This window comes from Notolepis coatsorum (assembly GCF_963971535.1).
Source record: "Notolepis coatsorum genome assembly, chromosome: 4".
Classification (NCBI taxonomy): domain Eukaryota; kingdom Metazoa; phylum Chordata; class Actinopteri; order Aulopiformes; family Paralepididae; genus Notolepis; species Notolepis coatsorum.
The window spans coordinates 82336301-82362708 of NC_140168.1; the positions used below are offsets into that span (position 1 = coordinate 82336301).

Genomic DNA, 26408 nt, shown 5'->3' on the forward strand with positions numbered 1-26408 from the left:
ATCGCGTTCAGTAGAGGCTTTCAGGCTGACGAGGAATGCCTGCTGTAGGGTCCTCTCTGCCTCGCTGGGAGAAGGCGGTTGTATAGGGGAGCCTTCCCTCGGGGTACTCCTTGCGGAGCCTTGGAGCTCTATCTCCACGGTGCTCTCCCCGTCTTCTTCCGTGCCGAGTTCTCTCTCGGTAGCGTTGTATTCCTCCCGGGACTCATCGGGGACTACTTCTTCAGTACTGGCGGGGTGTGAAGTCATGTCTGGTTCCCACTGGTCCCCACCGTGAACTTGGTCAGTTACATTAGAGCCCGTAGGGGCCTCTATGGTCGGGGTAGTCTGGGCGTTGGGGTTAGACATACTTTTACTTTCTAGTTTTACCGCGTTTACTGTTAGTAGAAGACTAGGTTGTTGACTGACAGCGTAAGCCTCTAAGTACTGAGGGAGCCGTCGTTCGCGCTGCGGGCGTTGGTTAGGAGGATCGTTTCGTGGAGTGTTCATCATAGGCCATTTCAATATTAATAACACTATATTAATATTACACTAATTACCCTCCGGCTCGAAGGACCAATTGTAACTGAGGGGTACAATTCCCTGACTGTATTACTAGATATGATACTTACTACCACTACCTTTGTACTTAATATTCGGCCACCCAGTACACGGCATAAATATATTATCATGAACACTCTCACGTAGATGAAACGGATCCAACACAAATGTACGAATTAGAAACAGGTCTTTATTTCCTACACAGCGATGGTGTGTAGAATAAGCACTTAATCACTTAATTACATTTATGAATTGAAATAGTATGCACTTTTATGGCAAGGAGTATTCGTCGGTATATCAATAGATAATGTCCAATCTCTGAAGGCGCAGGTGGTAAATATACGACCTGGAATAGTTAAGGAATAACAGCAATGATACTTTAATGATTATAGGCTGGATACACTAGAGGGGGTTAATCCGGTCGCTTGTAAGCCGACAGGAGTAGGAGGGGGGGGGGGGTAGAATCCAGCTGCCTCGTCCGGCCTAGGGTATCCCAGGTGAACCCACTGTAGTGCCGTTCAATGCGCCGGCGATCCTTGGACCACAGATGAAAGCAGGTGGACTCTTTGTGGGCCGGCTCTCTCCGGTCCACGGGGGAGAGATGTGGAGAGACCTCGTCTTGCAGAGCGTCTCCTCACCTTGCGTCCTCTCCAGGGGGGGGGGTTCCAACACACGGTAGTGTCGGGGGTCTTTATCCATAGAATAATCAAAGTATCCAAAGCATAATCCGTGCCTGGGAAGGCGGGCTGTCGTCGGTAGAATAATCCAGTATACAGGTCCACTCGCTCGTCGGCTCTGGGGCTCCTCGGGTGCAGCTTCACATAGGGTCAACCACCCTGGGTAAGCAGCCAGTTCTCTGCCCGAAACGATGGGGTACTGACTACGGTAGTATTCTCACCGCACGAAGCACTATATATTAACAGACTATTATTAGCTTAATAGACTACGTCCAACTCGACGATATAGTGCCAAATATGACTATTCAAATATTAATATACACGATGTCTCAATACCGATGGTAGGCCGAACTTGGCCTTACTCCCACACGTGGCATCGCGGGGAGGCTTTACGTCTGTGACTCTATTGGAGGGTAAGAAACTGGACTGAAAAGAAAGTCCTACTTTAGTAGCGCAGTATATATACGCACTATGAACAAATAGTCCCATTAGTGGTGCGGTAGCCAAATTCCTACGCGGAACTAGGACTTGTTCGTACATGTCGAGCGGTACGTTTGAACTGGGTCTGAGGGGTATGGCAGCCTGGCACCAAGGTCTCGACCAATAGTAGAATGGAGACTATTATGGGATGTTCAGTAGGCTAGAATGGATATTCAATGCATATTGTACAAGGAATATACAAGGGATATCAGGGAATATTAGAGAATATACAAATACAATTAAATATATATATATAAATAAATATATATATTCGGTTTAATCTGGCCCTTCACAACAGACACCCATCTGAGAAAATGTTATATCAGGGACACCCATCTGAGAAAATGTTATATCAAATTGGGGACACCCATCTGAGAAGATCTTGTATCAGGGACACCCATCTGAGAAGATGTTATATCAGGGACACCCATCTGAGAAGATCTTGTATCAGGGACACCCATCTGAGAAGATGTGGTTATTCCATCACTGTCTATACTGTAGGTGGGCAGATAACATTGTATGGAGTGTGAAACCCATGAACAGAATAGTCACTCTGAAATAATAGTGGAATTAAAATATTTCTCTTTGGTCCACCTGAAACACCCTCATGGACCCCTGGTGTTGAGAATCACTATATATCATGTCATTATGGCATTTAGTAATGCAAGAACGTAGATATGGCTGACCAATATTGCTAGGCTGTGATTGGTGCAGGATGTTGTTGCTAGGCTGCGATTGGTGCAGGTAGTTATTGCTAGGCTGTGATTGGTGCAGGTAGTTATTGCTAGGCTGTGAGTGGTGCAGGTAGTTATTGCTAGGCTGTGATTGGTGCAGGTAGTTATTGCTAGGCTGTGAGTGGTGCAGGTAGTTATTGCTAAGCTGTGACTGGTGCAGGATGTTGTTGCTAGGCTGTGATTGGTGTAGGTAGTTATTGGTAGGCTGTGACTGGTGTAGGCAGTTATTGCTAGGCTGTGATTGGTGCAGGATGTTGTTGCTAGGCTGTGATTGGTGCAGGCTGTTGTTGCTAGGCTGTGATTGGTGCTGGGGTGTATGTACCTGTTCTCCAGGTGAATAAAGTCCTGCAGGTTGAGATCTCTGGTGTCCTGAGTCAGATAGATGGTGTCCACATCCTGAGTGAGAGTGAGAGTGTAAGAGAGAGAGAGAGAGAGAGAGAGAGAGAGAGAGAGAGAGAGACACACACAAAACTAGTCTTATCACATTGACTATATTGAGTCTACTGATTGATTGATTGATTGAAAACTTTATTAACAGATTGCAGAATGGGTACAGTACAGTACAGCTCAATACATACAATTGTTAAGGGGATGCAGACCAGAGAAAGACTTTCGTCTTGTTTACATCAGGGTCCCCCATTTTCAATTAATCAATACACTGTAGTAATCTTATCAAATGCACATTATATACAGTATAGGGTGGAACGGTTCACAAAAATCGTGTCGGTTTCGGGGTCAGTGGGACGAAAAATGCCAATTCAAATCAAATAAAATCAAAATAGCCTTCAATTTATTAGCTGAAAGCATAAGGAACACATACGTATCGATTATCAATTAGACATATTTGTTAATTATAGGTGGTTCTCATATGAAGAACAATTTGAGCTTGTTTTTAGCCAGAGACCTTGAAAAGCTTGGAGCATGCTGAACTACTTTACCCAGGGACCATTGCAATACAGTACATAACCCCTCCCCCACTTAACACCTTGCAGGTGAGCTGCAGGAGAGCAGACATGGCTTTGTTATTATGATGTAATGATGTCAGAAACAGTCTCTTACAGTTTAACTTTAATGGAAACCCTGTGTGGGGATTTACAGTAACTCAAAGGAAGGAGAAGAACATTCAACTCACACTGTAAAAACATACAACAAAGAGCTGACAATGACAAAAGGTGATTATTCTGTTAGAGGAAACAGCGGAACGTTAAATCAAAAACACTAGACTGAACTTATAAGTTTCACCTATAAAAACACACACACACTATACATTACACAATAATGTGTTATTTGTGTATTACATTACACAATAATACTATCTACCTGCAATTTACCCTCCCCCGCCACCCACACCCACACACACACACACACACAAAAGGGCCCTCCATCATAATAGCTTTCTCCAGCACGAGCCTGTCTGATGGCCGAATCTGCAAGCGCACTGGAGTAGATAGAGAAACGATAGGAAATATCGAAATAGATGCGTTCGTTAGAGAAAACGCATTTCGATAATCTAACAGTTATGCCTTTATTCTATGCATTATTCTATGTGCACTGCCAGCCAGCCTTTCTGCGACGGAGAGATACACTTTCAATTTTGACGGAGAGAAGATAATCTTGATTCAGATACAATTGAACACAAACGGTTACAAATATATTTAATGTTTGTCGGCATATTTTCACACCACCAACAGAGTACTGGGTCCATGTCCGTTGTCTCGGAATGGATTTTGGTGCCAGCTGTCATTCCTTAGTGTCTCTGTCTCTGACACTTGAGCCCGAAAGCCACTCCCCTCCGACAAAACTGTAGTTTTTTCACACAGTGTGGGAAATAATACAGCCGCACTATCTAACAAGAATTAACATATTTACAAGTCGTATTAAGTTTAGCAAATAAGGAGACAGATAGAGAACATTTCAAAGCACTCAAAATTGCCAATATCTCCATTTCTACCTATTTCTGAATTGTGCAACATTTTGGGATGAATCGTGAGCTCCTTAACGACCCGACCTAGACTGTGCCGAGTCACTGCCTAGGAAACATTGCGCTCTGATGGTCATGCCAATGAAAGTAGAATTTAACAGAGAGAAAAGGCCAGAGGAAGCAGTAGGAAGCAGAGTGATGATGTAATGATTACTGACCCACTGAACCTCCTCTCTGTAGGGCAGGCCCAGCTGGTCACACACACACCAGTACTGATGGGAGAAACCACCTAGGAAGAAAAAACATTACCTCCAATATTACCTCCAATATGGAACATTTTAGGAAAACACACATGATATATACAGCACATTTAGACAGAGCTGGGCAATATATCCAAGTCATATTGGGTTTGGTGGTATTGTTTTTTTTTTTTTTTTATCCACTTTTTCTCCCATTTTCTATATTTTCTCCCATCCCAATTTCGTAACATCCAATTCAACCCTCCCCTGTCACGAACGCTGTTTCTTGCCTCCCACAAGCCGGCTGCAATGTGGACTAAGTCATACATAGCACAAGTCCCCTCCGGTACTTGAGGTAACAGCAGTCGCATCTTTTCACCTGCGCAGCTCGATCTCTCAGTGGCGAGGAGTAACGCGTGGGAGGCTCACGCTGCCCCCGACACTTCCTGATTCTACTGCGCAGGCACACCAACCGACCTGTAGGAGTCGCTGTCCACAACGCCCGATCCCCACCCATCAGTTTCCCACCCCCTAATACGGCCAATGTGTATTAGTACGGACGACCAGCTAAACTGAAAGCAAATGTGGAGCGCTGGGCTCGAACAGGCAAGCCCAGCGTCTCCAGATTTCGTGGCGAGCGCCTTGCCCACTACGCCACGTAGCCGCCCGGTGGTATTGTTTATTATAATTTTTTATATATACCATGAATTGTAATACACAATTAAGGTACGTTTTTGTCTAAATAATCAATAAAAAGCAAATATCAATTCAATCAATACACATTTCTCAGGACATTTGGTTATACTGTACATTTGTTGGTACTGTGGTTGTATATTTACTTGTTAATTTTGTGGACTTAAAAGGACTACTTTGCTGATTTTCAACCATCTCTCTGTGTGTATTTGTCATAGTGTGACATGCTTATATATATATATATACCCTTTTATACTTCAGTAGTCTTTGTGTCACCAGCCCAAACCCTACACGTGATGACAGGCAGTAGACAGGGGCATTTCACCAAAAACCAATGTTGATTTATTATGTATATAATCTCTCTCACACATCCCTAAATTCGAAATAGTTTTGCACACTGTAATTTAGTTTGACAGTTACTGAGATTTAATACGTTTGAATGTGTCCTCCAGTGATGTCATTGTCACTGAATCATCGTGTGGCGTTAATTACAGCCCCATGAAATGATTGAGGCGACAACGTGTTGAACCAAATGAACTCTCAATAACTGACTAAATGAATGTGTGCAAAACGGTTGACAGTATTGGGACGTATGCAAAGTGAATCACCACACGGTCCCAGGTCTGTAGAACCCTGCTCCTCCCACGCTGACTGGAGGGATGTCATCCTCTCGGGCAGGCTTCAGACTCAACTTCCTCATCACCTTTCTGCCTTACAGAGAGAGAGAGAGAGAGAGAGAGAGAGAGAGAGAGAGAGAGAGAGAGAGAGAGAGAGAGAGAGAGAGAGAGAGAGAGAGAGAGAAGGAGAGAGAGAGAGAGAGGAGAGAGAGAGAGAGAAGAGAGAGAGAGAGAGAGAGAGAGAGAGAGAGAGAGAGAGAGAGAGAGAGAGAGAGAGAGAGAGAGAGAGAGAGAGAGAGAGAGAGAGAGAGAGACACAGAGACAGAGAGAGACAGATCAAGAGGGAGAGAGACACACAGAAAACACAGAGATACAGACAGATCAATACAGAGACAGACAGACAGACAGACAGACAGGACAGACAGACAGACAGACAGAACAGACAGACAGACAGACAGACAGACAGAGAGACAGTGCAGACAGACAGACAGAGAGGCACACACACAGAGAGAAAACACAGAGAAAGAGGACAGAGAGAGAGAGAGAAAGAGAGAGACAGAGAGAGAGAGAAAACACGGAGAGACAGACGGAGAAAGAGAGAGAAATACAGAGCCAGAAAGACAGAGAGAAAGAGGGGGAAGAGATACAGACAGAGAGAGAGAGAGACAGAGGGGGGGAGAGAGAGAGAATGAGAAACAGAGAGAGAGGAGGGGGAGAGGGAGGGAGAGAGAGGGGGGGGGAGGATAAAGAGACATATGAATATATGGATCAGAGTGATCAACAGTTCTCTGAGAATATAAAGCAGTATAAACATAGGTAAATATTGATGTGTTTGTTGGAACCTGTCTTGAGCTCCAGTCCTCCATGGTACCTACCCAGGTGATCCAACAGGACAGATTCTATGCAGACAGCTGCCAATGTAAGAGACCACCTCATCCACCTCCTCCACAGAGCCCAGCCTCAGACACCACTGCCCGCGGTCATACTCCAACACCACCTGCAGGGGGCGACGCGTGCACAAAGCAAACAGACAGGAAATTATGAAAAGTGTAATATAAGTTGTGGGTGTGATGTAATGGCGATTACCATTTTTTTTTAACTAAACTTCTTTGGCTGTCTCTGTATAAATATAAACTATACAGTAAATATCCTAGCGACAAATGATACAAGTGAAGCATGTTCCTTTAAACCGGCCTCAAACCATACATACTTTATACATATGGACCCAGGTGTGCTTAATAATGTAATGAGCGTGATTACATACTTAACCCTTTCACTGCCGCACTACCAAACGGTTAACCCTTTCACTGCGATAATACACAGAATGTTAACCCTTTCACTGCCACACAACAGCAGGTTAACCCTTTCACTGCCACACTACAGAAGGTTAACCCTTTACTAACCGTTGGTAGTGTGATAGTAAAGGGTTAACCTTCTGTAGTGTGGCAGTGAAAGGGTTAAAAACCGTGTCTCACAACCTGCGTGTGTGTCTGTACCTGAGTGTGTGTGTACCTGAGCGTGTGTGTACCTGAGTGTGTCTGTACCTGAGTGTGTGTGTACCTGAGTGTGTCTGTACCTGAGTGTGTGTGTACCTGAGTGTGTGTGTACCTGAGTGTGTGTATACCTGAGTGTGTGTGTACCTGGGTGTGTGTCTGTACATGAGTGTGTGTGTACCTGTGTGTGTGTACCTGAGTGTGTCTGTACCTGAGTGTGTGTGTACCTGAGTGTGTCTGTACCTGAGTGTGTGTGTACCTGAGTGTGTGTGTACCTGAGTGTGTGTATACCTGAGTGTGTGTGTACCTGGGTGTGTGTCTGTACATGAGTGTGTGTGTACCTGTGTGTGTGTACCTGAGTGTGTGTGTACCTGTGTGTGTGTACCTGAGTGTGTGTACCTGAGTGTGTGTGTACCTGAGTGTGTCTGTACCTGAGTGTGTCTGTACCTGAGTGTGTGTGTACCTGAGTGTGTGTGTACCTGAGTGTGTGTGTACCTGAGTGTGTGTGTACCTGGGTGTGTGTCTGTACCTGAGTGTGTGTGTGTACCTGTGTGTGTGTACCTGAGTGTGTGTGTACCTGAGTGTGTGTGTACCTGAGTGTGTCTGTACCTGAGTGTGTCTGTACCTGAGTGTGTCTGTACCTGAGTGTGTGTGTACCTGCGTGTGTGTACCTGTGTGTGTGTCTGTAGCTGTGTGTACCTGAGTGTGTGTACCTGAGTGTGTGTGTACCTGAGTGTGTGTCTGTACCTGAGTGTGTGTGTACCTGTGTGTGTGTACCTGAGTGTGTCTGTACCTGAGTGTGTGTGTACCTGAGTGTGTGTACCTGAGTGTGTGTGTACCTGAGTGTGTGTCTGTACCTGAGTGTGTGTACCTGTGTGTGTGTACCTGAGTGTGTCTGTACCTGAGTGTGTGTACCTGAGTCAGCGTTTCCGTTAGCCGGTAATTACCGGTATTTGACCGGCAAAATCTGTTGAAGTCCGACATATTTCATCTCTCCGGTCTTAATGTCCGGTGAAAATAATTCCCTCTAAGCACAATTTGATTATTTGAATTGTATTAAAATAGGCTAAAATTAAATAGCCTATGCGATGAACGAAACGATCATTACATTTGTTTCCTCTTTGCTTCTAATAATGACAACGACGTCGTCAGCGAGAGCTTAGTGCTGGGTGTGCGAACTTTTGTGAAGCTGCAGAGCCAGAGCACTATCAGCACAATGCAGTATTCCAGCAGTACTCCAATTCAGCCATTTTCAGCCAATGTTGGGTGGGGGGCGCTGCTGTGCGGTTCCCAGAAAAGAGCCAATAACAGCTGAATCAGCTTCTCTGCAGCGCCATACTCTTTGCAAATAAGTCGTTGCGAGGTGGAGAGAGTCGTCACGCAAACCACGATAATGTTGCCGTCTCTCTGCTTTATCAGTTCTTCGCTTGATATAATTAATACAAATGTCCAATATAACGGAATTCGTTAGCTCATAAAAATGTGATTATAACAGACTGCTGTTTAGTGTCGGACCGACTGCCCACATACACGGTCTATTTTATTTCAAGTCAGCAGCAGCACGGAGTATCGAGGGACTTATTTTATTTGGAATATATTAATGACTGTATACGCAAAAGTTGCCTAGTTTTAAGTAATACTATTATAAATCTACCTGAGTGTGTGTGTACCTGAGTGTGTCTGTACCTGAGTGTGTGTGTACCTGTGTGTACCTGAGTGTGTCTGTACCTGAGTGTGTGTGTACCTGTGTGTACCTGAGTGTGTCTGTACCTGAGTGTGTGTGTACCTGAGTGTGACTGAGTGTGTACCTGAGTGTGTGTGTACCTGAGTGTGCCTGAGTGTGTGTGTACCTGAGTGTGTCTGAGTGTGTACCTGAGTGTGTGTGTACCTGAGTGTGTGTGTACCTGAGTGTGTGTGTACCTGAGTGTGTGTGTACCTGAGTGTGTGTGTACCTGAGAGTGTATGTACCTTAGTGTGTCTGTACCTGAGTGTGTGTGTACCTGAGTGTGTGTGTACCTGAGTGTGTCTGTACCTAAATGTGTGTGTACCTGAGTGTGTGTGTACCTGAGTGTGTCTGTACCTGAGTGTGTGTGTACCTGAGTGTGTGTGTACCTGAGTGTGTGTGTGAGTGTGTGTGTACCTGAGTGTGTGTGTACCTGAGTGTGTGTGTACCTGAGTGTGTGTACCTGAGTGTGTCTGTACCTAAGTGTGTGTGTACCTGAGTGTGTGTCTGTACCTGAGTGTGTGTGTACCTAGGTGTGTGTGTACCTGAGTGTGTGTGTACCTGAGTGTGTGTGTACCTGAGTGTGTGTGTACCTGAGTGTGTGTGTACCTGAGTGTCTGTACCTGAGTGTGTGTGTACCTGAGTGTGTCTGTACCTGAGTGTGTGTGTACCTGAGTGTGTCTCTACCTGAGTGTGTGTGTACCTGAGTGTGTGTGTACCTGAGTGTCTGTACCTGTGTGTGTGTGTACCTGAGTGTGTGTACCTGAGTGTGTCTGTACCTGAGTGTGTGTGTACCCGAGTGTGTGTGTACCTGAGTGTGTCTGAGTGTGTACCTGAGTGTGTGTACCTGAGTGTGTCTGAGTGTGTACCTGAGTGTGTGTGTACCTGAGTGTGTGTGTACCTGAGTGTGTGTGTACCTGAGTGTGTCTGAGTGTGTACCTGAGTGTGTCTGTACCTGAGTGTGTGTGTACCTGAGTGTGTCTGTACCTGAGTGTGTGTGTACCTGTGTGTACCTGAGTGTGTGTGTACCTGAGTGTGTCTGTACCTGAGTGTGTGTGTACCTGTGTGTACCTGAGTGTGTGTGTACCTGAGTGTGTGTGTACCTGAGTGTGTGTGTACCTGAGTGTGTCTGAGTGTGTACCTGAGTGTGTCTGTACCTGAGTGTGTGTGTACCTGAGTGTGTCTGTACCTGAGTGTGTGTGTACCTGTGTGTACCTGAGTGTGTGTGTACCTGAGTGGGCTTGTTGCTGCTGACCCCCTGGATGTCCAGGTAGCTGAAGGAGTGCTCCAGCTGAGAACACACAGAAACACAGGGATTCACAAGACATTATGGAGTGATGAGGGAAAGACATCGCGATATGTATTGCGATATTTTGCGTGACAATATTATATTGAATCAGTGACACCAAGTATCGATAAAAAAATAAATAATAATAATAATAATTCAAAGATGTTGCTCGACAATCCCATTTTACTGCAATAAAAATTATTGGGATTAAGTGAACAGACTGAAAACTTTATCTAATTAGATACAACAGATGATGTATATATATTTGATTGCAGATGTTATTCCCACCCCTAGTGAGTGAGTGAGTGAGTGAGTGAGTGAGTGAGTGAGTGAGTGAGTGAGTGAGTGAGTGAGTGAGTGAGTGAGTGAGTGAGTGAGTGAGTGAGTGAGTGAGTGAGTGAGTGAGTAAGTAACTGGTCACTGAAAGCTATATAGAGCTCTACAGTTCCAACAGTAGAATTCAGAGAGAACAGAAAAAAAACATCCATCTAAAAGGGTCAAAGGTCAGATGATTACAGCCTGTAGGTACTTGGTGTCTCCTACAGAAAAAAAAATACAAATGATTCCTTAGTGTGCAAAGATAACAGTTGTGTTGATATATGAGGCATATCTCAACAAAAACACAATATATATATCAACAACCACAATCATTTGGTGTCTTATCGCTGGATCTAGTAAACAAGTCACAGTAGAATAGCAACATCATGCTTTTCCAGTGTTTTACCTACTCTACCACTGCATAGGAAATGCATCTTATTTTGAAAGTGGTTACCAATGGTTACTGGCAGCCATACTGGAAGAAAGAACTACACTAACATTCCGTGCGAGGCTTCTATTCATTTTGAACATTTTATACAGCACACTTTAAGTAATTTGGCATAAGGGGATGATGTCACTTGTTACACTTCAGTTCAAAAAACAAGATACAATTAATATGACGTGTTTGCAGGACACCGTTGACAGCAAATATAAAACCACAAGCCGTGAATAGCCGAGAGAACTACTGTTTGAAACTGTCTCACTCCCACACACCCTCCACATGCACAGCTGGCAGGAAGAGAGAGAGAGAGAGAGAGAGAGAGAGAGAGAGAGAGAGAGAGAGAGAGAGAGAGAGAGAGAGAGAAACAAATTCAGAAAGAGAGACGTAGGGAGGGAGAGAGAGAAAGAGGGTGGGGGGGCAGACGAGTGAAGTAGAGACTAGAGACAGAGAGAGAGAGCTCCCCCCTTCCCTCCAGCTGTTGTATTCCTCTATTGTCTCTCTCGGGACGGTTTACACTCAGAGACAAACGGCTCTCTGTACATCTGTGTCTCTCTCTCTCACACACACACACACACACACACACACACACACACACACACACACACACACACACACACACACACACACACACACACACACACACACACACACACACACACACACACACACACACACACACACACACACACACACACACACACACACACACACACACACACACACACACACACACACACACACACACACACACACACACAATCTCCCTCCCTCCCCCTCTCTCTCTCTCGACCTCTCTCTCTCTCTACCTCTCCCTCCCTCCCCCTCTCATTGAATAACGCGCCAATAGTAACAACAACAACGCATGGCGTGATGGCAGATCATTCAAAACCTAACCACCGCAAAGATAGTGATTTGCACTACTGTATAAGCCCCGGAAATATGGAAATACTTCGGATTTTGACCAACTTGTGGAACCTCGAGACAAAGTTGTATGTAAGCTGTGTAAACTACAGCTGGCCTACCTTCTTTTTTATGTTAACGCTATTTTGGGAGTTGTAGCATCAAGAATGCAAGTATCCTAGTTTTCATTTTTTTTTTTTTTTTTTTTTTTCCATTTTCCTCCGATTTTCTCCCATCCCAATGTTAGTCGTTATGCCAATTCCCAATCCCCTTCCTGGTCTTGCGCACTTACCCCCCACAGTCGGTCTGGGAGAGTGGAGGCTATCACGTGCTTCCTCCGACACACGTCCAGCCAATCAACCGCTTCTTTTCACCTGGCAGCGCGGATTCTCATTGAGAGGGCGTAGCGTGTGGAAGGATCACACTATCCCACTCAAGTCCTATCCGCGCTTAGCAGGCGCCCCGACCGAACTGTAAGAGTCGCTGTTTACAACGACCCGGACCCACCCCGCCAGCTTCTCCCACCCTCTAATACTGCCAATTGTATTAGTGTGAACGGCCAGCCAAGCTGGTGACAACCCCGGAGCTGTGAGCGGGATTCGAACAGGCGAATCTAGCGGCTCCGGGGTTTGGTGTCTAGTTTTCCGTTTTTAACACTTTATTGAAAATCATCCCTCAGGGCAGGGCTTTACGCAAACTTTTTTACCAAGGAGCACACACAAAATGTAGGAGCACAGTGAAACATTTTCAAGTAACACAGAGTTTATTTACAAACCACAAAAATCACACATTGGCCCATGCCTACTAGACGCAAAGGATATCGGTTGTTCAGCTGTATGTTGTATGTTGTAGTGTTGTCACGATACCAACATTTTGACTTCGATACCGATACCGATATCGCGATACAGATTCTAAAACTATACCATGGCAAAAAGCTATCAGGAAAAGTTATGGTATATTATTAGATGACATTCTTTATACAATTCTATAATTAATTATAATTAAACATTTATATTTTGACGCTGTCGTAAATAATCAAAAATAATTAAATGATTCTGTTACAGCTGCTGAGCTATATAGATAATATAGCTAATGTCCATTTGTTATGTGTGTAATCTCTCCACTCCACACTATGTTAGTGCCTGTGCCAGAGCGGGAGATATATACACGTGTAAATCAATATCTTGCTTTTGAATGAAATAGGTTCAGGAATCAGGATTGTTAGCCTAATGAGAGAGAGAGGGGGGGGGGGCTCAGCTTCCCTCACTATTGGATCTCTGTGAAAACGTAACTGATTTCTCAGCTGTGCCTGTGAGCGTTTCCAGGGTTAGCCTAGCTAACGTTAGTTTAGTTGTTGTTTAGGTGTTTACCGCGACGTGGGCATACAGGAATGGCGAGGATGCAAAGCATGTTAGGCGCATTGGATCCGTTGCTCACAGACCTTTCATTGCACATAGTGAGAAACTCGCGAGAGGAGTTGTCACAGGAGAGGTCAGAGGAGAGGAGAGGTCACAGGAGAGGAGAGGAGAGGTCACAGGAGAGGAGAGGTCACAGGAGAGGAGAGGTCACAGGAGAGGAGAGGTCACAGGAGAGGAGTCGTCACAGGAGAGGAGTTGTCACAGGAGAGGAGAGGTCACAGGAGAGGAGAGGTCACAGGAGAGGAGAGGTCACAGGAGAGGAGAGGAGAGGTCACAGGAGAGGAGAGCTCACAGGAGAGGAGAGGTCACAGGAGAGGAGTTGTCACAGGAGAGGAGAGGTCACAGGAGAGGAGTCTAAAATTCTAGAATTAAAGGTCCGCGCTCTCAATCAAGAATCAGAATCAAGAATCAAGGGGTTTATTTGTCACATACATACCAGGGCATACAGTGATAGTGCCCGCATTGATTGTGCAAAATACAATAATAAAAATACGCAAAAAAAAAAAAAAGGTAAGACACAAGATATGCATGGTAAAAAAAAAGACATGCTAAGTTCCTGAGAAACTGGTTCCTATATACACACTATACAATATACAATTTACCATTTTAACTCTTAATGTATCTAACTATACTATACAGTACCTCCTTCCTTTAGAGTGACTTTCAATTTTTTAAAGTGACATTTTGTTTAAAGTGATTGTTTTAGCGGTTGCCACATGAGTGTTGTGTGTGTGTGTGTCTGTGTGTGCCCATGTGTACTTGAGTGAGTGGAGAGTTCAGTGTTCAGTGTTCTGATGGCCTGGGGGAAGAAGCTGAGCCGGAGTCTCTCTGTTCTTGCAGCGTGTGACCGTAGGCGTTTGCCTGACCGCAGCAGCTTAAACAGGCTGTTGTTGAGGTGGTGGGGGTCTTTCATAATTCTGCAGGCTCTGGATTTGCACCTCCTGTTATATAAGTCCTGCAGGGGTGGTAGTGCAATACCCGTAGTACGCTCTGCTGAGCGCTAGGGATGCACGATAATTATCGGGCCGATATCAGCAATTATGACGTCATCCCGATAAACTCGATAACGTTATTGATAGCTCCGATAACATATAATACATTTTTTGGTTAAAAGAAATCCGGTGTGGGTGGATTTGGATGAAGGGCGCTTGTTTTTATTATAGCCTCCTCCCGTTTTGCCAGTACTGTGGTAAAACTGATAGCGTGTGGTTTAGGAACAGGGAGTTTTTCACAAATCCAGCGCTCCCTTTCTTGGCTGTGACGTAGTCACGTTACATTCGGAGACAGACAGTCGATCTGCCAATTACGTCCCACGGCTTGCACCCACCTCTTCTTCTTACCACCAATCAGAAGCTCTCGTTCGTTTATTTACCTCCGGATTGTCAGCCATTACTCTACTCGGAGCTAACATTATCTCCCCGCCAGCCACATTGACAAGTACCAGCGTTTATACATTACTGGCAAATGTCTTGTTGCACTTGTGGCAACGAGCGTTGTCAGCATCGACTTTAGTAAAATAGACCCAGACTTTTGAACATTTCGTTCTGTCCGCCATTATGAGAGCAGAGCTGTCTGTACTGCGCTGCCGTGTCTGTGTGTGTGTGTGTGTGTGTGTGTGTGTGTGTGTGTGAGTGTGTGTGTGTGTGTGTGGGAGGGGAAGAGAGGAGAGCACAGCAGGCAGAGAGCACAGAGCTCCCCGCGCAGGCAGACACAGAGGCAGACAACTGCCAACAAGATTAGTTTGCGACGTTTAAATTCCTCAAAAAAAACCTCCATAATTTCTCGAGTACCGATAGCAGTACCGATGACGTCGGAGCTTATAAATACTAAAAAAAAAAAAAAAATTGATAAAAGATATATATATATATATATATATATATATATATATATATATATATATATATATATGTATATATATTAGAGCTGGGCCGTTAACGGCGTTAACGTGCTGCGTTAACGCGAGACTAGTATCGCACGATAATATAATTGACGTCGTTAATCTTTTTCTCAACGTTGGGTCTGTATTGTCCTTAAATACTTGCCGTAGTTCACAGCTGTGGTGCCCGGAAGTGATTGCACGTATGTACCGGAGCTGTAGTCAGAATAATGTGTTAAACTAAAGTAACTTTAGTGGTCCGGTAATCATTGTTATACAGGTGAGGTTAAGAAGTCCTCAGGATATAACACAATTCGGCGATGAGGACGTCTGAATCTGCGCAATGCAAGAAAGAAGAAGTCCGTTGAGAGATTTGTTTACATTATTAACGTTAGCTTAGCGAGTTAGCATGTTAGCTCACGTTACTCGGGCGGCACTTGAAAACATCTACAAGAGGAGGAAATCCACTTTACACACTAAAGGAAGGATCGACTGGACTATCGTGAGTGTTTACAACAGAAATGGCTTGGGTTATTAGAAATATTGGACCGTTTGATGACAATCTGGAGCAATATGAAATGAAAATGGGAGACCCTGATGTTAGCATGTTAGCTCACGTTACTCGGGCGGCACTTGAAAACATCTACAAGAGGAGGAAATCCACTTTACACACTAAAGGAAGGATCGACTGGACTATCGTGAGTGTTTACAACAGAAATGGCTTGGGTTATTGGAAATATTGGACCGTTTGATGACAATCTGGAGCAATATGAAATGAAAATGGGAGACCCTGATGTTAGCATGTTAGCTCACGTTACTCGGGCGGCACTTGAAAACATCTACAAGAGGAGGAAATCCACTTTACACACTAAAGGAAGGATCGACTGGACTATCGTGAGTGTTTACAACAGAAATGGCTTGGGTTATTGGAAATATTGGACCGTTTGATGACGATGTGGAGCAATATGAATGAAATGAAAATGGGAGACCCTGATGTAAACAAGACAAACGTCTTTCTCTGGTCTGCATCTCCTTAACAATTGTGTGTATTGAGCTGTACTCCGACTGTAGTAGCTGTTCAGTGTTCTCTTGGAGGTGGGCCTGAGACTGTAGTAGCTGTTCAGTGTTCTCTTGGATGTGGACCTGAGACAGTAGCTGTTCAGTGTTCTCTTGGAGGTGGACCTGAGACTGTAGTAGATATTCAGTGTTCTCTTGGATGTGGACCTGAGACTGTAGCTGTTCAGTGTTCTCTTGGATGTGGACCTGAGACTGTAGTAGCTGTTCGGTGTTCTCTTGGATGTGGACCTGAGACTGTAGTAGCTGTTCAGTGTTCTCTTGGAGGTGGACCTGAGACTGTAGTAGCTGTTCAGTGTTCTCTTGGATGTGGACCTGAGACTGTAGTAGCTGTTCAGTGTTCTCTTCATTCATGGAACCGTTACACTGAGCTTGCACTGAATTTGTTGAGAAACCTGCTTCTGCAGCAGTCTGTGTGTGAGCAACCAGTCAGCAGCATTGTGAATTCAGAGATTCACTAAAAGACACATTGAGAGACAGGTTTGTGTGTGGATTAAGAAATGAAGGTGCACAGAAGAAACTACTGACAGAGAGTGATTTGACACTGGAGAGAGCGGTCAATATCAGTGTAACAATGTTAATCGCATCAAAGGAAGGGCACAGACAATTACGATAAATCTGGTTTTAAAAGAAACACTGGAAATTACAAAAAGAAGAGACCTGTTCATGCTGTTGAACAAGGAGATAGAACAGCTAGTGACTCCTCAGATGAAGAGGAGAGGATAAATCTCCTCCTCCGGTCATTATTTGGGTAGAACACACATTTTGAATGCATTTGGCAGACCCTTTTTTTTTTTTTTAGCCATTTTAATCTAGATTAATCTAGATTAAATCCAGGATTGCAGGTAGATTAATCTAGATTAAAAAATGTAATCTATGCCCAGCTCTAATATATATATATATATATATATATACAGTTAAAAAAATTATATATATATCGGTATCGGCTTGAGGAGCATAAAGTTATCGGTATCGGTATCGGTGTCAAAAAATCACTATCGTGCATCCCTACTGAGCGCACCACTCTCTGGAGTGCCTTCCTGTCCTGTGCTGTGCTGTTTCCAAACCAGGCAGTGATGTTTCCAGTCAGAATGCTCTCTACAGCCCCGGAATAGAAGGAGTGGAGTATCTTCCCAGATATTCTGAACTTCCTTAGCTGTCTCAGGTGATAGAGGCGCTGTTTCACCTTTTTCACCACAGAATCTATGTGTGTAGACCATGTCAGGTCCTCTGTGATGTGGACTCCCAGGTACTTGAAACTGCTCACCCTGTCCACGATAGCCCCGTTTATCCACAGTGGCGTGTGTGTCCCCTGCTGTATTCTCCTAAAATCCATGATCAGCTCTTTGGTTTTACCAATGTTCAGGAGTAGGCTGTTATCCCAGCACCAGCGTGCCAGTTCATCAACCTCCTCCCGATAGGCCTTCTCGTCAATGTCGTAGATATTGAATAATGAATAGAGAGACAGAAGTCATGTAGGTCCATAATGGTTTGATCACTATTTCCCGTTTCATGCCAAGGAAAAGATATCACTTAGTGTTTATCACACCTTGATAGGAGGCGCGTTGCTTTGTATGAATGTCCGTTCTCTATCCCGTAAACTTTCATTAGTTTGATCTCTGAGAGATGGCCCCTTCTCAACCTAGCACCAATTCCTCATGCACTGAGAGAGAGAGAGGGTGTGTGTGGGGGGGGGGGGGGGGGGGGGGGGTAGGTAGGTTATATAGGCTTTTAGACACTCAAAGCGCTCCCCACAATGTAGGGTGGAAATTGCCTCCTTCACCACCACTGATAGCTAGGGTTGGGCATCGTTTGGATTTGAACGATTCCCAACCCCATATCGATTCCTGTTCTGAACAATTCTCGATTCCGATTCTTTGAGGTGCAGGTCACAGCTTATTTCGCAGGAGAATTTTTTCTTTTTGAATTTTTTGAATTTTTTTTCATACTATTCACATTTTCAGGTGACTTGATACAGTTTTATTTGGTTGCTGTACTGTAACTAGGGTATTAATAACAAAGTAATTTTTTTTTAAGAACGAAATGCAGATATGTTACTGTCCGGTTCCAGAACCGGAAGTTAGGAACCGGTTTAGAACCGGTTTTCGGTGCCCAACCCTACTGATAGCACCCAACCTTGGGCCACGCAGGCTCAATGGCTGCCATACACTGGCACCAGGCACACATCACACTACACACCAGCGTTTCCGTTAGAACATATTCGTGCCGGTCTGGATGTCCTGCAAGATTTCTATCCCCGGACATATTCGAGAAATGCCGGTCAGCCTGGTTTTCCTTTTACCGGCTGAATGCCACCATCGGCGCCAATGTTAACGTTAATATCGCCTAATCTATGTTTTAAATTATGGCTATGTGTCTAATCTGCCCATCGCATTATCAAAGACTATTTTCCAGTCGGTGCTGTCAAGGCTGTTTATCGCGTCGTTGCCGTTTCAGAGCAGTTAGAAAAGCCCCCGTTTTCAGATAAAAAACAGCTCATTCTGGAGCATTCTATGAAAATCGTCTTTTAGTGGAATATTCCACAACGTTGATATTCGTCGGCCTTTTTATGAATCGTTTTCAAATAAACGCTAGATGATCAATATTATACGTGCACGCAAGCACATTACGGCCGCGAGCGGATAATCGCCCCGTTGATTTCCTCTCGGACTTTTAGTGAAACCGAAAGAAGACATTTCACAAACAGCTTATAACTTCATCAAACTTACTCTGATTATCCTAACACTGATAACATAGAGTCCTTACCTGACATCAGATGGTATCCAACTGGTATATTCCAATCCTGATCACCATTCGAAAAAATCGATACGTGTATGGATCCAACGCGATACTGTAGAACTCCATGATCAGCGGGGATCTGAGGTTCCAGAATGAACTGTGTCACTGGTAACCCTGCTGGATCAGTGAACTGGAAAATGTGGATATAATGTCGCACCTCAGCCAGGAGAATTAAACTTTCCACTCGGGCCTGAACGCTCGACATTTCTGTTTCTGTTTTCTTTCACCACGGCATCAGCGGTCTCTGTGGTGGCCAGACAGGCTCAAAAAAAGAAAGAAAAAAATATTCACATCCGAGCGGCGCCATCCGCGCTTTATCAGCGTGAAGCAAGTGCAACATGTAATGATTGTTTCGTTCATCGCATAGGCTATTTAATTTGAGCCTATTTTAATACAATTCAAATAATAAAATTGTGCTTAGAGAAATTATTTTCACCGGACATTATGACCGGAGATATTTAAATATTCGGACTTCAACATATTTTGCCGGTCAAATACCGGTAATTACCGGCTAACGGAAACGCTGCTACACACAATAGCTAAACGGCTCAGGAGACAGGGATTGATATCAGCCAATTAAGGGGAAGGGATGATTAGGTGGCCTTGATGTCAGAGACCTGATTGGGAATTTGTCCAGGAACGTCGGGGAACCCCCTACTCTTTGCGATAGGCGCCCTGGGTTCTTTAACAACCGAGATTCAGTCAGGACCTCAGTTTAGTGTCTCATCCAAAGGACGGCACTCGCAGCTGTACGGTGTCCCTATCACTGTAACAGGGGCATTGTTACTGACTAGTCCACAACACCACTTTCCGACAACGGCCTTGACCGGGGCTCGAACCGTTGATATGATATGATATGATATGATATGATATGATATTTTTATTTATAATGGGCCCCCCAGCCAATTTTTACATCGTCGATCATGAGTCCGGAGCTCTACTCATGTAGCCACACTGCCGGCTTCCGGAGGTAATCCAACTCTGGCTTGACGTTTGCGTTCACCATACTATGAGGCTATGACTCTATGGTAAATTACAGGTAGTCTCTCAGTGGGTGTGCGTGGGCTGAACGAACAATACCGGCCCTTTGCCCAAGTTATATTTTGGGAAGGGGAGACGGACGGACTTGGAGTTTGAATGAAGTTCCACACACAAAAAAGGTCTGCACGTTAGTGTTAAAGTAACAATTGCATTCGTTCAGTACACAGCGCATACTGAACTGAAGGTCCCGTACTGAAGCGGTTCGGTACGAATATGTGTACCATTACACCCCTAGTATATATATAGTATTCCTATTCATAGATGTGCAAGATATGAGTTACTGCTGGTCTTGGAGCGAGCAGGTGAAACAGACGACGGCTCAGGCTATACGGCATGTAGTGAGAGGAGTCTGGACCGCTTCACCACATGATCCTATCCAGTCGGTTCTTTGAGTTCATACGTCTGCGAACGTCTCTCTGTAATCTCTTTATATGTAGCATAAGGATGATTGTCCATAGTCTATGTGTAACTGAGGGGTACAATTCCCTGACTGTATTGTTAGATATGATATTTAATACCACTACCTCTTGTACTTTAACTTCTGGCCATCCAGTACATGATATAAGTCATGATGAACACTTTCCCACCTGATGAAACGAATCCACACAAATGTACAAATCGAATATTTAATATAGCAAAAGGTATATACAACGTTCACTTGTTTACACTTATGATTTGAAATATGCACTTGTATGGCAAATGAGTATTCGTAGGTAAATCAACATTGAATGTCCAATCTCTGGTTACGCAGGGAGTAAGTATACAACCTGGATATTTAGGAAACTATAGCGATGGTACTTAAATGATTATAGCTGGATACACTAAGGGGGGGGGGGGGGTCCCGCTGGTTGTAAGACAGTAGGAGGGGGGGGTTAGAGAAGCCGCTGGCGGTATCCCATCTGGCCGACAGTTTCTTGGGAGAATTCAAAGTCTTGAACACGGTGCCCACAGAACCTCGGTCCGCAGACGAATACAGCTGACCCTCTGGTGGACGGTAGCTGCCGGTCCACAACGGAGAGACGTGAGGCGACCTCACTGGTGTAGAGCGCCGTCTCACCTGGAGTCCTCTCCGGGGGGTAGTTCCAACACGCCGTAGTGTTGGCCGTTATCCATGGAATAATCAAAGCACCCAAAGCATAATCCAAGCCGTGGAAGGCTCGCCGTCGTCCGGGTAGAGTAATCCAATATACAGGTCCAGTCGCCCTGGCCCGGAGCTCCTCGGATGCAAGCACCACTAGGGGTCTGCCCAGCCTGGTTAAGCGTCCAGATAACGTCAGGAACGATGGGGGTACTGATAACTTTATAACTCTAACCGAACGATGCACCATACATAAATAGACTATTATTAGCTTAATAGAATACGTCCAACTCGACGGTATAGTGCCAAACTATGACTATTCAACTATTAATCCGCACGATATCTCAATGCCTATTCTGAGGCCAAGTAGGCCTTACTACACCACACGTGCGTCGTGGGTGAGGCTTCGCGTCTGTCACTCTGTTGGAGGGTAAAGAACTGGACTAAAAAAAGTTCTACTTTACTTGCGCCATATATATGCGCTATGAACAAATAGTACCATTCGTATTTTTGCCCGACGTATTCCTACGCTGAACCGGGGCTTGCCACGACATGTTGGGCGGCACGATTGAACTTGAACCTAGGGGTATGGCAACCTGACGCCAGGTTCTCGTCCAATGGTAGAATGAAACTATTATGGGCTGTTTAGTAGACTAAAGGGATATTCAGTGCATATTGTACAAGGAATATACAGGGGATATCAAACGATATACAAACACTATTTAAATATATATATATAAATAAATATATATTCGGTTTAATCTGATCCTTCACAACACTATGGATCAGGGTAAGACCCCGCTGTTCCTTAGTGCTATGAAGTTGGACGGTTACTTCAAAGTGAGAAGGAAAACAGGAGAAAACTCTTTCCTGGTTGGAAGAAAGGGGAGAGGGAGATCTTGGTAGACTGATAACCTTAACTCATTCAGCGCCATCGCTTAATGCGCCAGAGGGCGCTAGAACGCCATCGCTTTAATCAATGGGGAGACTGTGAGATTTGCGAGTGCTTAAAATATATCTTATATTATAGCTATGGGTCTAATACACCCGTCGATTGTCAGTGAGTTGCTTCCAGTCAACATGCACAAAACAGATTGTTTTTTCATCCGTACATTTCCGTTTTATACCGTTTTGAATACGAGTATAGTTTTGGTGATTCTTAGTAATCCCAGGAAAAGACGCGATAATAGCCCTTTAGTGGAATACACTAAACACGTAATTTTTCGCCTGATTATCGAATCTTCCTGAAATCAACGCTAGATTATCATTATTATCCTTCCTCGTGCATACATGAAATGGCCATCGTAGCGTGGCGCTCCCCCCCCCCCCCCCCCCCCCACCTCCTGCACCCAACGGCACACACACAAGCTTCGATCAGAAATATCAGATCAACGCAAGATTGTATATATATAGAGTCCTTACCTGGGCCCTCATGCATCAACGTGTTCTACGCACAGATCTGTGCGTAACCCGTGCGTACGATCATTTCTAAGCAAAGAGTGGGATTCATCAATTTGAACTTGAACTTGACTTCGTGCGTACATCTACGCACAGGTCAGACCTGGCGTACCTAGCTCCCAGTGGTAGAATATATTATTACAACAAGGAAATGAGCTTCTGTGCATAATAACACTGGATGTTCTGTATGAACCGTAGTTCATTATAGTTCATTGTAAGATAGCAACAGTAGTGTAATTATGGTCAAAACCCTATAAATAGCATTTGGAATAATAGATCTTTCTCTCAGAATGAATGCAGCATGGTTTATATAGCGTTATCGGAATATACGGGGTGTAGGCTACTGACTGACTGCGCTCCGCGTAGCTTGATTGATTGATTGATTTGAAAAGTTTATTAACAGATTGCAGAATGGGTACAGTACAGTACAGCTCAGTACATACAATTGTTAATTGGGGATGCAGACCAACTTTACGTCCTGTTTACATCAGGGTCCCCCATTTTCAATTCATCATAAATCATAAAGCTCAACTCGTTATTATTTTGCGCACAGACCGCCGAAACACGGGAACGTTTGATTATATTTAAAAGGCTTTACGTTTAAACGAAACAAGTGGAATTTCGAAGCTGTAAGCAGAATAAGTCATATGAATATAGTGTTCTTCCCCCTTTTTACTGTACAAGAAAGAATAGAAAACGCATTGCAATGACACCATGCAGATATAGTGGACAGACTATATGATGGGATTCAAGTTCGCGTTTTTGTTGCTCATAGGCATGCTGTCAGAGTATGATATCTTAATCAAACATTCTAGAACATTTGTCGTCACAGATCATGTCCTAATGGAACATAGGCTATGGCATGGATCGTGATATTGTGTGGACTGTTATTATTACTGTACGGCGGTACCACCCATTGTGACAGCAGCCTTGAGTCCCGCACACAAACATGATGGAATTCAAGTTCATGTATTGAAAGGCAGGATACATCATACATGCAGTGAGATTCATTGTTCTTGTATATGCTCTCGTATTATATTGTTTATATAGGGCTACCCAATACTGACATCAAAATAGATTGTAGTATGCCTCTAGAAATCATATGCAGCAGGTAGAAAATTGACGGGAGATCCATCGCGATTTGGAATAGAATTGAGGAGAACTTTAATCAGTGGGTATTAATCAAACAACACGGAAAAGGCAGTCATATTCCAGCGCGGTCTTTATTAGCCGACAACAAAATAGATGCCTCTAAAAATCATATAGCCAATCGAACACAACTAATAAAGGCATTCATATTACAGCACGGTTATAATGACACACAACCAACGCCAAACAGTGGTCAACGAACGGTCTTTATTAGTATTTTGAGCTGTCCAGGCAGAATTGCAGCAATGGTCTTAGGGAGCCGTTGATATCTGACATCACCGTTTACAAGTCCGCCTTTTATTTATCCCATAAATCATAATACGCGATAGTGTCTTCTTGGTTCGACAGCAGTGAATTCTCCGTGGAGTTTCTCGGAGTCCCGCTCGGGTCGGTCCATTATTTCACATCCATGGGGGGTGTTTCCTCATTTTCATGACCATATATGGATAATCATGCACGAGCATTGACGGTAGAACAAAGTGGTATTCATCAACACGGCAGGGCATAGAGCCTGCGTACGCACGTGTGATGAATGCCGACTTCCCTGTGCGTACGCTAGTTCTACATTCCGTGCTTACGTGTGGGAAGTAGGTCAAGTTCTACGTCCGCGTTGATGCATGAGGGCCCTGGTCTCTGATGTAATGCAAAAAAAAATAATCCAATCATCTGATCGCCATTCCAGTTATCCACAGCGATCATGTCCCAGACATTACTGAGCGTTACACATGAACGGGCGGGGCGGGGTTAGTGTACCATGACATCGTTGTAAAGGCCTGCCTTGTCTGAGTATGTAAACCCCGCCCGCACGGCTCAGATCGGCCCTGAAAAGAAACTACACAATTTCTAATAGAGTGCAATACCGGCTGGAAGGCGTAGGCGGTGGTATTTGTCCTTTTGCCGAGCTCAGACCCATTCCCAATGATAACATCAGGCTGGATGGATGAAAATGAATGGATATAGCTAATAAAAGAAATAACGATTAAAACCCGACTTTACTCGTGATTGGCGCTGAGCGGTTGGCAAGTTAACCCGACTTTACTCGTGACTGGCGTTGAATGAGTTAATGAAATCAAGTCACTGTTTTTATTGACGGGACCTCCCTATGTTCACATCATTTCACTCAGGGTCAGTTGTTTATAAACCTAACCCTTACCTTAAAGGTAGAATATGTAATGTCGTCAAACAGTGACCTCTAGCTGGTATTGCACTTTGTTTACAGTTTTTGTCTGATGTGTGGGTTGGATTTCAGTGGGGTTAGGGCAGGGGGTTGGTACTGCTGGCCACGCCTCAGGCTCTGCCAAGAGAAGGGAAGTCACAGTACAATTAGTTACTAAACGCCAACCCACACGTTAGACCTCAGGCCTAACCCTTACCGTAACCCTGAACTTAACCCTAACCCTAAACTTAACCTTACTAGAGACATCAGGCCTAACCCTAACCTGAACTAGAGGTGAAAATGTGTTTGCCACCCGGGGCGAAATGCTGTGAAAATAAGGAGCCCCTTTCATTGGCCTGCTTCTCTTTTTTTTGCAGATTTTCATTTTTTTTTTACATTAGAACTAAAAGTTAAAAGTATGAAAAGGACAAACCACGTGCAATCTCGTGAAGCTCTCATGCATAAACATTTCAGTATGACTCACATTAAGTGAATGAATTACACATTGTGCAGAGTTGTGTTTCACACGGTCATTAGCAGGAAGCCAAGCAAAACCTGAAGCGTTGCTCGAGTGGTTCGAAAAGAGCTGAAAGAGGAAATATCACGGTACTTTTAGATTCAGGATTTTAAATAACGGCTCACTTCTCTGTTCAGATAGCATGTGAGTTAGATGACCTATAATTTAACAATAATTAGCAAAGAATCTAAATTAGAGGTTTGTCCCTAACGCAGTAAGCATGGAACATTGATACATTTGTGCTATTATTATTAATAAATAATAAGAGTGATTGAGTTATCTCTCTCTCTCTCTCTCTCTCTCTCTCTCTCTCTATCTCTCTCTCTCTCTCTCTCTCTCTCTCTCTCTCTCTCTCTCTCTCTCTCTCTCTCTCTCTCTCTTCTCTCTCTCTCTCTCTCTCCTCTCTCCTCTCTCTCTCTCTCTCTCTCTCTCTCTCTCTCATCCTTTTCATCTTGTCCCTCATACCCCCCCGCCCACCTCTCCTCTGCTCTCTGAGAGCGGGTTGCACCATATGGAGACATCTGATAGTTTGACCCACAATGCCCCTGTGAGAAACAGCCTGTGGGAAAGTAAATTTTTTTTTTTTTTTTAAATGTTCAACCTGGAGAGAGAGACAGATAGAGAGACTATATATATTTATTACATGGCGTTTTAACATTGGCCGAAATGCTTGATTGTGATTGGTCAATAGCGCTCGTCAGAGGTCCGTTATACTCGATAACGGACCTCTGCAGAGCAATAATGACCGCTGTTCGACAGCTGTAGCAATCAAGCCCACTG

At 44.3% G+C, this 26408-nt stretch overlaps 1 protein-coding gene across 1 annotated transcript in view; it reads right to left on the minus strand.

Moving 5' to 3' along the window:
• Nucleotides 1-26408, minus strand: part of carmil1 (capping protein regulator and myosin 1 linker 1) — a 175194-nt gene that overhangs the window by 99523 nt on the left and 49263 nt on the right. The window contains 6 exon segments of the mRNA XM_084311676.1: nucleotides 2751-2824; nucleotides 4568-4638; nucleotides 5890-5956; nucleotides 5958-5988; nucleotides 6774-6895; nucleotides 10346-10405. Of these exon segments, the coding sequence (XP_084167802.1) occupies nucleotides 2751-2824; nucleotides 4568-4638; nucleotides 5890-5956; nucleotides 5958-5988; nucleotides 6774-6895; nucleotides 10346-10405 (425 nt within the window).